We start from the raw sequence: 14,319 nt of genomic DNA, 5'->3' as shown, positions 1-14,319 counted from the left end.
AGTATGAAAGTCTCCTTATCAAGACAGAAAGTAAAAAAACAACCTAATTTTTTAGCTTTCTGCAGTTTGTAGTATGAGCTTGCCTGAAACTTCACTGTGCTTTCTATTAATGCAGCTGCTCTGCTATTTTTTCTGACTTTAAAACCAAAATTCATAAACTATTTTAAAACTCTTGTAAGTTATGTTTTGATTCTGCCTTCACTTTTTTTTTTTAAACGCTGAAGAAATATGGATGCGAAGAGTAGAAATTACTTACTTAGGAATCGCCAAGCATTGGAAAAAGACATCAAGACCTCTTATATTATGGATCGTATGATTTCTGATGAAGTACTGACGTTACAGGAGGAGGAGAAAGTGAAACAACAGGTAGAATTGTCTCTCACTGTTCTTTACCTTCCTAGTCTGTTCACATGTTTTATTGTTCTTTTTAAAAATAATACTTTCTGTCTATTTCATTGCTGGATTCAGCAAATTCTTAAGCATATGCTTAGCATGCAGTTTTTATCACACTTCATAATGTTGACTTAAGGGCTTGGTCAAGTTGAAGGCTATTTTACAGTTGAAGACTGTAAACACAGTCAATAATTGACAGAGTGATAGATTAGATAATTTCTAATGTCTCTTAGTTTTCTATAACGTCTCTTGTAATGTTTTTTTCTAGAATACGCAGAAGGAGCGAGCAGCTATGCTAATAAACATTATTCTTACAAAAGATAATAATTCATATAGATCCTTTTATAATGCACTACTTCATGAAGGGTACAGAGATCTTGCTGCACTGCTTCAGGATGGTATCCCTGCCATCTCCTCTGGTAATGGAAAGAGTTCAATGGATGGAATGACATCATATGGTCAGTATAACTACAGCAATGGCTGTGCTTGAAAATAAAGACAAAGTTATATTTTTTTTATTCCTTGCTAAGTGACTATCTATAATACCTGTTCCAATAAAAAAGGAGTAGTTGGTGCATTTGCTTATTTTAGTAGTATAGTCAGTATTTCTGTATTTCATAATTTAATATGGTAGGAGAGTTACAACAGTTATGACTTTTCGTAGGTCATCTTGAAAATGTTCATATTTAGTAATGTTTATTTTAAAAGATGGAAAACCTTAACCTCTTACGGTTTTCTCTAAGTTGTAATATTTTTGTTGTACGTGAAAGACCGATTCTTATTTGTATATATCAAGAAAGCTCAATCTAACATAAAAAAAGATGTAGCCTCCAAAATTCTGACATTTCTCTTGAAAAGTAATCTGTAATCTCTCAGCCTACATTCCAATAGTTGATCTAGTTAATAGGTTGCTTAACTCTCTCCACCAGATCTTTTAACTACCCTACATAAGTTCCTTACTTTTACCTACCTTGTCATCAGTATTGTCTCTGATTGACATGAAATAAATTAGTAGTTTCTAATGGAAAGAATCTTCTAACTGCATGTGACTAAATGCCATATTTACTGTCACTCTACGTTTTAAGACATGTCATAGACATGTGGAATTTTGGTTACCCGAGTAAGATTTCCCAAAGGTTATCAGTATAATACGGCACTGCATATGGCCACTTTGTGGCCAGCAGTGCATGGATAAAGCGCACGTTTCCTTTCCTGCTATGCTTTACCTGCTCTACTGCAAGTCGTGCTGTCTTAGCTCAAATCAAGGGAAGTCTTGCTTGGACCATAATGCTGTGCTGCTAAACTACAAAGTAAAAGTCTTACACAGGATGCTTTTTTTTCTGCTGCATCCATGGGGCAGTAACTTCTGGTTGCGAAAGTGACTTGTCAATTGGGTATAGTAATGTTGAGTGCCTGTGTTTGTTTGCCACAGTTTCTACTGGAGCTGTTAATTATCTTTTTACTTCTAGGGACTGATGTAACTAGCTTGCATGAAATGTGGTTATTAATTGGGATGCTAGTGGTCAGAGGCTAGTTACCTGCTAAGTAACTTATTTCTAAAAAACAGTATTTTTTCAGTATTTGGTGTTGTGAGTTCAGTACTTTTTAGAGCATTTGTATGGGACACAAGTTGGGGGAGGGAGCCCACTATTTATTTGGGGTGGGATGGGGAGTTGTTTGGTTTGAAGAAACATCACATTTATAAATTACTTTTTATTTTCATGTATCTTGTTTTTAACTTTAGTTAAGACAATTCTCTGCGAAGGAGGTGTACCACAGAGACCGGTTGTGTTTGTCACTCGGCCGAAACTGGTAGATGCTATTAAACAGAAACTGTGCTGCTTGGGAAGTGATCCAGGCTGGGTCACAGTTTATGGAATGGCAGGTTGTGGGAAGACTGTTTTAACAGCAGAAGCTTTAAGGGATCATCAGCTCTTGGAAGGTACTTAGAAAAAAAAAATTATAAAAATTGCTACAGGTGTATGCTAATCGGACATATATGGCGAAGTATTTTATGTCATCTGAAAGAAATTTAAGATTTAGGCTTCTAAGTTCCATAGGTGCTTCTGAAATATCTGCTTGCAACTTCCAGCTTTCATAACAATTTAGTGCTCTAGGACCACTAAATATTTTACTAATTTATAGGAAAAGATTCTGAGTAGCTTTTCACCTTGGAATCTGCTTTGGTTTATGAGAGTAGATAAATCCTTAATTAACTTGAAGTTGTTATTTCAGTTAGTGCAAAATAATCATACTTAGTTTTTATTCCTTTTGGGCATTGCCTGTTAAGTCCTCAGGCTCTTTCCCTTTGCTATGTGAGTTTAAAAAGTCTTCCTCTAACTTTTGCATATATTTTAATAATGGCAGGCATTTGTGGAGTGATTACACTAGTATCACTTTAACTTAAAGCAGATCATAAATTAAACCATTTAATGATTGTTATTTTTTAGGACACTTGGAGGAGAAAGCGGGACTTGGGCATTAGAAAACATGATGTAGGGATAGAGACTGCAGGATCCTCTGCTGCAGCTAACTCTTCTGCATGCTTTCAGGTTCACTGTTTCGGGATAATTTTCACATCCCAGACTCTGAACTCCTACAGTAGTACGGGGCAAAAAAAGTAAATGCTAAGTCCGACTGGCAGGAAGATGGATGCAGAAGGGGTTGTCAAGGGACAGGCAGGAAGGCATGTAGAGAGGAGGGACGACAGCATCAGTGGCAGTGTGAATTCTCTGTGGGAACTTGCCCTACAGAGCCTGTTCCTTTAAAAAAGAAAAGTAGTGGTCTTGCAGAACCATTCTTCTCTGTTAATGGTGGAGTTGCAAGTTTGGCTTGCAATAGACTTCAGAGTTTTATATTTTAATTGAAAGTAAGTTATTGATTGCTATTGTAAGCTGCTGTTAAACATTTCTGATTTCAAATGTGTAGCATGATTAACATCGCGTTTCTTGTTAGATTACTTTCCAGGAGGAGTTCACTGGATCTCTGTTGGAAAACAGGACAAAGCAGGGCTCCTAATAAAACTTCAGAATCTCTGTAGTAGGTTAGAACATGACTCTACTCTTTCACAAAGGCCACCACTTAACATTGAAGAGGCTAAAGATCGTCTTCGTTTGCTGATGCTACGCAAATATCCCAGGTGATGTCGATAAAATGAAACACTGTTTGTAACTGATAAAACTTTGCAGAGTAACTTCGGTCTGATCATCTAAGGCGTCTGTGTTGTGGTTACATGTCTCTGTGGTGTGGTGTGTTTTGTTTTTTTTTTTTAAACCAACTTCCTAACTCTTCATTTTTTGATTTCCTTTTTTCTGTTTTACTGTGGATAATTAGGAAGTGTTATTCAAGGTGACGCTAACAATACTTCTAGAATTTTAATTCTTGTGTAGGGGTTCCTGTTAAAACTTTCTAAAATACTGACTTGCATATGATAAAAGAATAAGTTCAGATAAGTGTTCAAAAGCTGAAGGGTAAATAGATGCTAGAGGCAGATGTACAATATACATAGTATAACTGTCCCTGTTTAGATGTGGGTTTTTTAATGGGGTAACTGAAGGGACATGTTGTAGGCTTGTCCTGGGTATGCATATGTTTAGTAGGCTAATAAGGCTTCTGCTAAAAAAGTATGTTAAGCAGCTGTGCAGGAGTCACATTTGCTTGAAAAATTATTAGTCATTGAAGGTTGGGAATGAACGGTTGGAAATAAGAATTGCTATAACTTTTAGTGTTCTCATTGTGTACACAGAATGCTTCACTGATGTGTGAGGATCATACAGCAGTAAAAGGGTGTGTATCACTGCCAAAAATTTTTCCTTTGCAGAGTAGCTGATGTCTTTTTGAAGTGTGTGGTCTGAAGTTATCAAAGTGAAAGCAGGTTTTCATGATATGCTCAATTATCGCCAAGAAACCAGTTGCTTTCAAACTCCAGGAAAATTGACTTGATTTAATCAAGCAGTGTCTCAGTCACTGCATAGCTTTTTTCATCTTTGAGCAATAGCTTTTGTTACTTGTTGAGGATTTCATTACTCTCTGGGAAAATTTGTGCTAAGCTAAACAAGCCTGCATCTTAGTGAGCTACCTCAGTAATAATACTCCAATCTTACAATTTTTATAGATGACATAGAGAAGAAGAATACCGGCATTTTTGTACAGGGAAAAAAATACCTTGTGAAGGAAATATTTGAAAAACACTGCCAGGTCATCCAGAAGACATCTTTCATTTTTTGTGGAATTCTTGTATGAATAGTGCAAACAAGACACTTTCAACAAGTGGTTGTCAATGGATGTGTCAATGGATGACACAAGTCTTGTTATTTTTTGTTCATTAACAAAACCAAACATGTAATACAGAAGAATTTGTGTGTTTAATTCCTGTGCAACATTACAGTCTCTTCTGAGTAGAAGGGAGAACTGTGTGCTATTGTCTTGTAAGATGTATCCCTATGGCATCATGAACTGTTCCAGAAGTTGGCAGCTGCTGTATAGCCAAGTAACATGACAGCCTAACATGGTTGATATTGTTTGTAGTGTACAAAGTGACTCATTTGAGAGGTACTTAGCGTGTCTTGTCAAAAGAGCTCCGGTATGCTGAGGAAACTAAGGGGAAGGAGAGAAAATGCCAGCTTTAAAAACAATTAGGCACTTGGTTTTATTTGAGGGCATTTCAATGCCAGCTGTGGCAGCATCTTCTTTATAGACTGCCAGATCTCTCATGTAGGATGCTGTTGACCTGGCAATGTTCATTAATCTGTTTCAAGATAAAGTAACAGATATTAAATTAGAGTATTGCAGAGGATGACTGCACCTCAAGGAAAAGGTGCAAGGATTGATTATAAAACTTTTCTAGTCTGACTGCTTTTCACCATTACGAAACCATGTTAATGTGATCACACTGTTCGTCTTAGCCTTGTTTATCCTTTCGCTTCTTCTGCTCTATCCTAAACACTTTGATCCTATTGCCAAAATTGACGCTAAAGGTAGGAACTTTGTATCTTAAAAACCTCTGTAAGTTTATGAAAAATTGTCAGTTGGATAAAGAAGAGAAATCCAAGTAGTCACTTTCAGTGGTGAAAAGGAGTATAGAATGAATTGAAGGGAAACATATTTTATTGCCTTGCTAACTGGCCAGCTTGGATACAGGAGTTTGGAACAGGCTACACAGCCTGTGCTGCATCCTGCCCAGTTAGGTATATGTGAGAATGTAAGAACAAACTGATGATGGGTTATCTGGGAAATCATAGTGGGCGTGCGAGGAGGCAGAGGGGAAGGTACCAGGGAGTGAAGTTCATAGGGTGCACGTGTATTGGAAACTAAGCTTCACTAGTTCTGCGGCTTGTGGTGCTTGCTCTGCACTGGAATTCTCTTTGGTGACAAAAAGTCACTACAGCTATTTCTGGATTCACATTGTGAATCCAGTACGTTTCTTGGGATTAAACTATTAGTCAAACGAAAACTTTCTGAGCAAAATATCATTGTGTATTTTGTTGGATTATGGTTGAAGAAATTGAAGCTATGATATTTTTTAACGTAAGAGATTTCAGAGTTAAATCTCCTGTGATTGTTATCACAGTGGTTTGGTGTGTTTTTTTTTTTTCTTCTTTTTTACAAACCTAATTAGGATTTAAGATTTGTTGCTGTGGTTGGGGAAGAAAGTCACTGGTACCAAAAGACTGGGAGGACTTTGAAGTTCTCAGATTAATTAAAAACATAAAATCAGGCTGTAATTCACTCTTCCCAGCGTGTTTTCAAGTGTGAAAGTACTGCAAAATTAGTCATTTATAGCTATGTTAATATTTTTCTAAAGCCTCTGATTTATCAAAAGGGTGTTAATAGAGCAATTGTATAAAAATGAGTTACGGGTGTCCAAGACATATGCAACTTTGAAAAAGTGGTATCACGTGTATGCACTTGTTAAAAAGGATAAAATCCTTATTTATAAGCATTGATGGCATACGTCTCGTTTAGCTGAAGAAAAATGTGGAAGTCTTGGTACGCTTCAGTGGGAACTGGACAATTTAACCAATGACTAGTGTAGCTGAAAACTTGATCCCTTAAAAAAAAAGATGACAGTAAGTGTAAACAATTTGCAGGATTTGGTTTCAATAACTTTGTTTCCTCCACCAAAACACACAGAATGCAAATAACTGGTATTTCTTTTCATAAATCTACCTGCCAGCCAATCTTTTTGACTTCTTGCTCCCTTGGAACCAACGTTTAAAAACCGGTTTTCAGTAATTCTTTGTCAGATATAGGTGGGTATAGCAAAGTCTGCTATACATTATTCTGATGAGATTCCATGTAGTAACCTACAAACATGACTAGCCATAGGATTTGAATATGTAGTCACTATAAAATGTTGTTTATGTAAAAAGAACCTCATCATCCAAGACAATTCCTTCACAAGAGGAATTGTATCTGAAGATACAAGAACAAAACTGAAAACTCTCAAGTCAAAAGGAAACCGAAATGGTTTCTCCCACAAAGCTTATCACTAACCTGTGTCAAGCAGAGTTTTGATCTAGTCCTATACAACTGTTTTTTTCACTGATGGTATCTGATGACATGAAAAACAGAGTAAATATTTCTGGTTTTCCTGGCATCTGCTAATGGAAATATTTCCCAAAACTTTATTGTTTACACTTCAGTTGTAGCTATAAAGCGATAAATGGTAAGAACTTATTTTTTTGAGATACTTGAATTCAGCTTTCTTGCACAGTGCTTAATGCCCTCTTAAGACAGTTTACATATTGATATAAAATTATGCAGTGATACATTGTAAATTCTGAAAATGTTCTTTCATTATTAAAATTAAATAGCATATTTCAGCACTAACAGTTGATCTGAAATCTGCAATATTTCTTCTTGCACTAGATCTCTTTTGATCCTGGACGACATTTGGGATTCCTGGGTATTAAAAGCATTTGATAATCAATGTCAGGTTCTTATCACCAGCAGGGACAGGAGCGTAACAGATGCTGTGGCTGGTAAGGAACAGTTTCATCTCCTGCACTACAGATTGTGTGTGTATATGTATGCAATTTGTTCTTGTGAAATTTTAAAGGAATCTGATATATTCTCTGGCTCTCAACTTCTGCACAAGTGGCAAAGTTTTAGAATTCTGCTCTGTAAGACTTTATGCTCTTCATGAAATAAATGTTATATGTTATCCTGAAAGTTACATGTCTACTTTGAAGAGTGCAATGATTCTCAAGAAGATAAATTAACCTGTGTGACACTGCTGCTGTTAGACTGATTATATCTATGCTATTTAGCAGTCACCACTACGATACGCTTGTAATGCACTTGTAATTGTTAGATTATAGTCTAATTTTTTGTCTCTCTAATGCAAACTTGATTCTGATAAGTAGAATTTATACTCTTCTTAGTATTAAGCATTTAAAATACTATGCATAAAATCCTGAGCCAGGTCCTTTGCTCCAGGTTTTGCTTGGAAAATACTCTCAATTTCCACAGGATTTTTAACATTCTTTTAAATGTTTTCCATGTTCCTGTGTCTAGGCAATAAATATGAGGTTCATGTGGAAAGTGGACTAGCACATGAGAAAGGACTGGAGATTTTATCCCTATTTGTGAATATGAAAATATCAGAACTACCGGAACAAGCTAATTGTCTTGTAAGGGAATGCAAAGGTATACTTGCCGCTCTTTAACATACCATTTACCACTGAATTTATTTTTTTTTTTCTTCTAGGTTTTGACTTACAGATAGAGGAGGAGAACATTCTTTAATACTTTGTGCCTTAAGTAAAACACAAGTGTTTGTTCAAAGCTTTTTTTTTTTTTAAACTCAATAGAAGTGTCTCATGTTGATTTTTGAGTAGTTTTCTTTAGCATATCTTCCCTTCGCCCCCTATTACACTTAAATTTGGTGAGTTTGCAGGTGTTTACATGGATGACGTGTTTTGCATGTCTGTCTTTGTCTTTTTGTCTTGTCCCCACACCTCAAGGATTTAATCAATGTATTGGGAAACTTACCTGATTTATTCAACCACTTGACTAAACTATTGGACTGTGTTCCTTGAAAACCTCTAAGATTATTTAATCTTTTCCTTCAGGTTCTCCTCTTGTGATATCCTTGATAGGTGCATTATTACGAGACTTCCCTAGTCGTTGGGAGTACTATCTCAAACAGCTGCAGCATAAGCAGTTTAAAAGAATAAGAAAATCTTCTTCTTATGATTATGAAGCCCTTGATGAAGCAATGTCCATAAGTGTTGAGCAACTGAATGACAATTATAAAGACTACTATAAAGACCTCTCTATCCTCCCGAAAGATGTTAAAGTACCTACTAAGGTAATAACAGCCATGCAGAAATCTCATCATTTTTAGTGAGATACTAAAAATAACTTTGAAGAATTCATAAAATTTATAATTGTTGTGTATAATTTGTGCTTCAGGTAACTTAATAGTAATTGCTAGATTGGGTAGGTCAGGTCCATTGTTGTATCACGACTTCTATTGTCAGTAATGAAACTAAAAAATTTTAACTGAATAAATGATTTCATAATGTTATTTTAATGTGCATTCGGTATATAACTCTTTAATTAGGTTGTAATTGAGCTCTCTGAAGGCTTAAAAACTGTTATGTGAAATTTGTCTCCTTTAAGGGAAAGATATGATTGCCATAAATCAGCATAAATAGACAAAAGATGATACAGAACACTTGGTAACTTACTGAATTTATTACCATTTGTAATATGTCTATATTTGTTAGCATGTGTTTTGTTGTCAGTTAATTGATAGCCTTTTATGGTATTCATATAACCTCTTAGTTCTGACTCTTTTCTGTCTTAATGTGCTTTTTTAGGTTCTCTGTATTCTTTGGGATATGGAAACGGAAGAAGTTGAAGATATACTACAGGAATTTGTTAACAAATCGCTATTGTTCTGTGATCGTAATGGGAAGTCATTCCATTATTATTTACATGATCTTCAACTTGACTTTCTTACAGAGAAAAATCGCAACCAGCTTCAGGTAGGGTATTGGCTAATCTACTTACCTTTAACTTTACTCTCCAAAGCTGAGCATTCTTCAGAAAATGTTCCTTTGGTAAATGGTTTCCAGAGTAGCTTCACAGAATAGGTCCACAATGCAGTTAAACTTAATGCCGACTAATTGAAAACATTTATTCTCAGCTTGAAACTGTGGAGGGGTTTCTTGATGGTTCCATTTGGAGCTAAGAAACTAAACGGAGAGAAGACTCTATATCCATTATTTTTCTGTCAAAGATGTTTCCAGAAGGAGCTGGAATGTTCTTTTGATGATTCCAAAGGCATCAAGACCCTACCAGAACAGAAAGTTTCTTCTTTAATACAGAGAAGTGCTTTTTACTCCTTTTTTTCAATTTAAGGCAATATTTGTAGGGAGAGGGCTCAATAAATAAATTTATCAGTTCTGAAGGACAGAGGGCAGAAAGAGTAGATACGAATAAAAGATGAATTTTTAGACTTGCTTTAGATCTACATAAGTAATGGTCTTTTTTTGTTGGCTGCCCGAGCTTAATGTGAAGAGTAATTTGGTAGCTGTTCTCAACCTAAGAAGGAAGGCTAACAGGTTGCTTTTCTGTCTTTTAATATCCAGAGAATGTTTCTGGAGAAGTCTTAAGCAATAAATTAGGTTAAGTGTACAGTTTTGGAAGGTAAGCTTTTCTTATTTCATTTGTTGATGTATTACCATTGAGAAATAGTAATAATATTATTCCTCAATACTATATACAATGTAATATTAATAATAATTATAATTCCTCAATACTGAAACCAATCCATATCTTGGCATAGTATTAACTGAAAGTGTGTTTTGATTCATATTGCAGGAGCTACATAAAAACATAGTAAATCAGTACAAGAAATATTACAAACTTAATACGCCTGTTCCATCTCAAGAGGATTGTATGTACTGGTACAACTTTCTAGCGTATCACATGGCTGGTGCCAACATGCAGAAGGTGAGTTCTGACTCGAGTTTTTTCTGTTTCCCTTGTCAACCCACCCTTACTGCTGCCTTTTCCCCCAGGCTTTTTCCCACTTGAGCCTCTCTTCTCCCAGGCTTTCGTGCAGATAGGTAAATGCTCAACATGGTCCTTTAGGGACTCCGCTGCTAATCACTGTCATGAAAACTGCTTAATTTCTAGCCTTTGTGTCTTGTCTTTTCAACCTATTCTTGAGAATATTTCTTATTTTGTATCATAAGAGCTTGCGCTTTGCTTTTCCATTTGAAGAAGCTTGATAAGAAATATTTTTCTAAACCTTTTAGAAACAACAGGACTGCTTAATTGTATAATAATACAAGTAAGTTGATTTCCTCAGATAATTCAATTAGATTAGTTACTTTTTTCTACAGAAGTCTTGTTAGTTTTTTCCTCTTATGTCATACTGATTTGTGTGTAAAAGTCCATTCTCTGTATTAACAGATTTCAACAGCCATAAAAAATGTAGCAAGTTAGATGGGCAAATCTCTTGTTCCTAGGATTGCCTTAGCGCCTTGAAACAACTGCTGTTGTTTTTGCCCCGTAATGTTTTAGGTACTGAGCTAGTATAAGATGCAAATCATGCAGCAAGATTAATACTTCAGTAGTTTCAGTCGAATGTCTTTAGAATTCTTGACTTGAATAGCGTTTAGTCCTGGTTGCCAATTGCTTTATTTCACATGTACTCAAACCTTTTCAGTTGAACCTCTTTTGAGATGATTCATCCGACTCATCATATAAAATACACTTTGTGTACTTATATCTTAGAGGAACCTTCATAATTAATGTGTGCTACAAATCTAGTTTTTTGGGCTCATGATGATTTCAGTATCTCAGTCCCTTTAATTTCAATGTATTAGAAAAATGTTTTTATTATTAGCCTTTCTACATTTTGTAGAATTAGCTTCTAAGAGTTCTTTAGCCTGTCTCATTATGACTGTATGCTTCCCAGAGTTTACGCTCTTTATATTACTTATTTCTCATTATTTAGATGTGATTTCTGTTTGTTTGAAGGCTAATAAAGATGGGAGCTATTCTTCTCTGTTTAATCATGATAATATTTTAATCCTTGCAGTGATAACTGATTTTTAAATTGGAATATACTTTGGGCCTGTGCAGTGTTGCCTCTAAGCAGTTTTTCTGATCCCAACAAGTATGCTTTTTTAAAAGGAAAGGCTTTTTTAGTACATGTACAGCAAGAGGAGGTCTAAAAAAAACCATTGGACAGATACTTGTTGAAGATGGTCATCTGACTAATAGGCATGAAGAAAAAGCAGAGGCATTCAGTGTTTTTTTTCCTCAGTCTTTAATAAAAGTGACAAACCTTGGGCTGCCCGGTCCCCTGAGTCAGAGGACCACGAGTGTGGGAACAGTGACTTTCCATTTGTGGACACTGAAATTGTAAGACAGCTGTATCAGTTGAGTGTTCACAAGTCCATGGGGCCTGATGGGATTCATCCCAGAGTACTGAAGGAGCTATCTCAATCATCTACCAAAGGTCTTGAGAGTCTGGGAAGGTCCCTGCTGACTGGAAGCAAGCTACAAAAAGGGCATGAGGGAAGACCCAGGGAACTACAGACCTGTTAGTCTAACCTCAGTTCCCAGAAAAAATATGGAGAAGATTATACTGGGTACTGTTGAAAGGCATTTAAAGAATAACGCAATCATCAGACACAGTCAACATGGGTTCACAAAGGGAAAGTCCTGTTTAACTAATTTGATATCCTTCTACAATAAGGTCACTTACCTAGTGGATGAAGGGAAGGTGGTGAATGTAGTTTTTCTGGGTTTTAGTAAGGCTTTTGATACTGTCCCTCACAGCATCCTTCTGGACAAGTTGTCCAGTTGTGAGATGAGCAGGTAGATAGTGCACTGGGTGAAGAACTGGCTGAGCAGCACGGCTCAAAGGGTTGTAGCGAATGAGAGTCACCACCATCTGGCTGGTGACTGGTCACGAACGGCTCAAAGGGTTGTAGCGAATGAGACTACATCTGGCTGGTGACTGGTCACGGGCGATATTCCTCAGGGTTCAATTCTAGGACAAGTTCTGTTCAATATATTTATCAACAAGCTGGATGCAGGAGTTCAATGCACCATTAGCAAGTTTGCTGATGATACCAAACTGGGAGGTGCTGTTGAGTCTTTTGAGGAAGAAGAGGCCTTGCAAAGGGTTCTAGGTATATTTGAGCATTGGGCAATGATTAATGGAATGAAATTTAATGAGTCCAAATGCTGGACTGTGCACCTAGGATGGAGTAACACCAGGGACAAGTATAACTGGGAGAGGAGGGATGAAGAGCAGCCCTGCAGAAAGGAATCTGTGGGTGCTGGTCGACAGCAGGCTTGATCTGAGTCAGGAGTGTGCCCTTGCAACCCAGAGGCCAAACAGCATCCAGGGGTACAGCAAACACAGCATAACCGGCCTGTCAAAAGAGGTGATTATCCCGCTGTATTCAGTGTTGGTGCGGCCTCACGTTGAGTACTGGGGCAGTACTGTGCAGTACTGGGGCCCACAATTACAGAATGATGTGGAGGTCCTTGAATGTGTCCAGAGGAGGGCAACAAAGGTGGTGAAAAGGCTGGAAGGAATGGCTTAGGAGGAGTAGCTAAGGACTTTGAGCTTGTCTTGTTTGGAGAAAAGGAGGCTGAGGGGCAACTTCATTGCTCTCTACAGCTTCCAAAGGAGGAGGGGAAGTGGAGAGTGAGGTGCTGATCTCTTCTCCCTGGGATCTAGTGATAGGACACATGGGAACAATGCAAAGCTGTGCCAGAGGAGGCTTAGGCCAGACCATTAGGAAGCATTTCTTTACCGAGAGGGTGGTGAAACACTGGAACAGGCTTCCTGTAGAGGTGGTCGATGCCCCAAGCCTGTCAGTGTTTAAGAGGTGTTTGAACAATGCCCTTAATAACATGCTTTACCTTTTGTTCAGTCCTAAAATTGGTCAGGCAGTTGGACAAGATGATCATTGTACGTACCTTCCAACTGAAATATTCTATTCTAATAATTCTATTTGCTGGTTTCTGATGGCCTTTTAAGTAGCTTTCTCATTTTAAAGTTAAATGGACCTGTAATGTTTTTTGTTTTCATTCAAATTCAGCATCTGTTAGGAAGAGAAACAGATCACTATTAGCAGAGTGATCTTTGCTAAACTGGACTAGAAGAAGCTGTTTCAGAGTTGTATCTTAAACCAGGGCTTGTGTGCTACAAAAGTCAAGATTTGCTTTATACTCCCATCACTTCTCTGTATCAAAGAGCAGTCCTTTGCATTAAAATATCAAGCTTAACTTTCTATACTCAGAATTTTCATACCTGATTGAGTAAGATGCAGGAAACAGGACATTGCCTAAATTTTTAACTGGAGACAATTGTACTGAAGTATATTGAATACCTAATGTATTTCCTGTACTTTTATTTTTCCCCTTAAGTAGATTATGTTGTGAAACTCACACTCTGAACTTCAATTTGTATTTCTTCTAGGAACTCCATGATCTTATGTTTTCTCTAGATTGGATTAAAGCTAAAACAGAATTGGTAGGGCCTGCTCATCTGATTCACGAATATGTAGAATATAGTTCAATCTTGGATCAAAAGGTAAATTTACATCAAAATGTAAATGATCAGTCTGTTCCAAATATATTTTTCCATGTTTAATTGCATTTTATTGGATGTATGTATATATGGGAGATATATAGAAAGCTTAAAAAACTGAAACATAAAAACAGTAGTAGTAGTAGTAGCAGCTGTATAGAAAATTAAAAGAGCAAAGGGTGCTTAGGAAATTAATCCATTTTCTATGTTACCAAATATTATCTGCTCTGTACATAGGATAGCACAGTACGTGAGAACTTCCAGGAATTTCTGTCTTTAAATGGGCACCTTCTTGGACGGCAACCGTTTCCTGATATTGTACAGCTGGGTCTTTGCCAACCAGAGACATC

The 14,319-nt window shown here is 36.8% G+C and overlaps 1 protein-coding gene across 1 annotated transcript in view; it reads left to right on the top strand.

Moving 5' to 3' along the window:
• The first annotated feature begins 228 nt into the window (after positions 1-228).
• APAF1 (apoptotic peptidase activating factor 1) overlaps positions 229-14,319 on the top strand; it is a 36,473-nt gene continuing 22,382 nt past the window's right edge. The window contains exons 1-11 of the mRNA XM_009882637.1: positions 229-366; positions 662-851; positions 2,138-2,335; positions 3,349-3,532; positions 7,264-7,376; positions 7,912-8,043; positions 8,469-8,707; positions 9,222-9,389; positions 10,228-10,359; positions 13,859-13,972; positions 14,207-14,316. Coding sequence (XP_009880939.1) covers positions 229-366; positions 662-851; positions 2,138-2,335; positions 3,349-3,532; positions 7,264-7,376; positions 7,912-8,043; positions 8,469-8,707; positions 9,222-9,389; positions 10,228-10,359; positions 13,859-13,972; positions 14,207-14,316 — 1,718 coding nt within the window. The remainder of the gene's footprint in view (positions 367-661; positions 852-2,137; positions 2,336-3,348; positions 3,533-7,263; positions 7,377-7,911; positions 8,044-8,468; positions 8,708-9,221; positions 9,390-10,227; positions 10,360-13,858; positions 13,973-14,206; positions 14,317-14,319) is intronic.

This window comes from Charadrius vociferus, unplaced genomic scaffold, assembly GCF_000708025.1.
Source record: "Charadrius vociferus isolate BGI_N301 unplaced genomic scaffold, ASM70802v2 scaffold72, whole genome shotgun sequence".
Lineage (NCBI taxonomy): Eukaryota > Metazoa > Chordata > Aves > Charadriiformes > Charadriidae > Charadrius > Charadrius vociferus.
The sequence above is the reverse complement of the archived record's forward strand: the minus strand, read 5'-3'. Positions and strand labels throughout refer to the sequence as shown.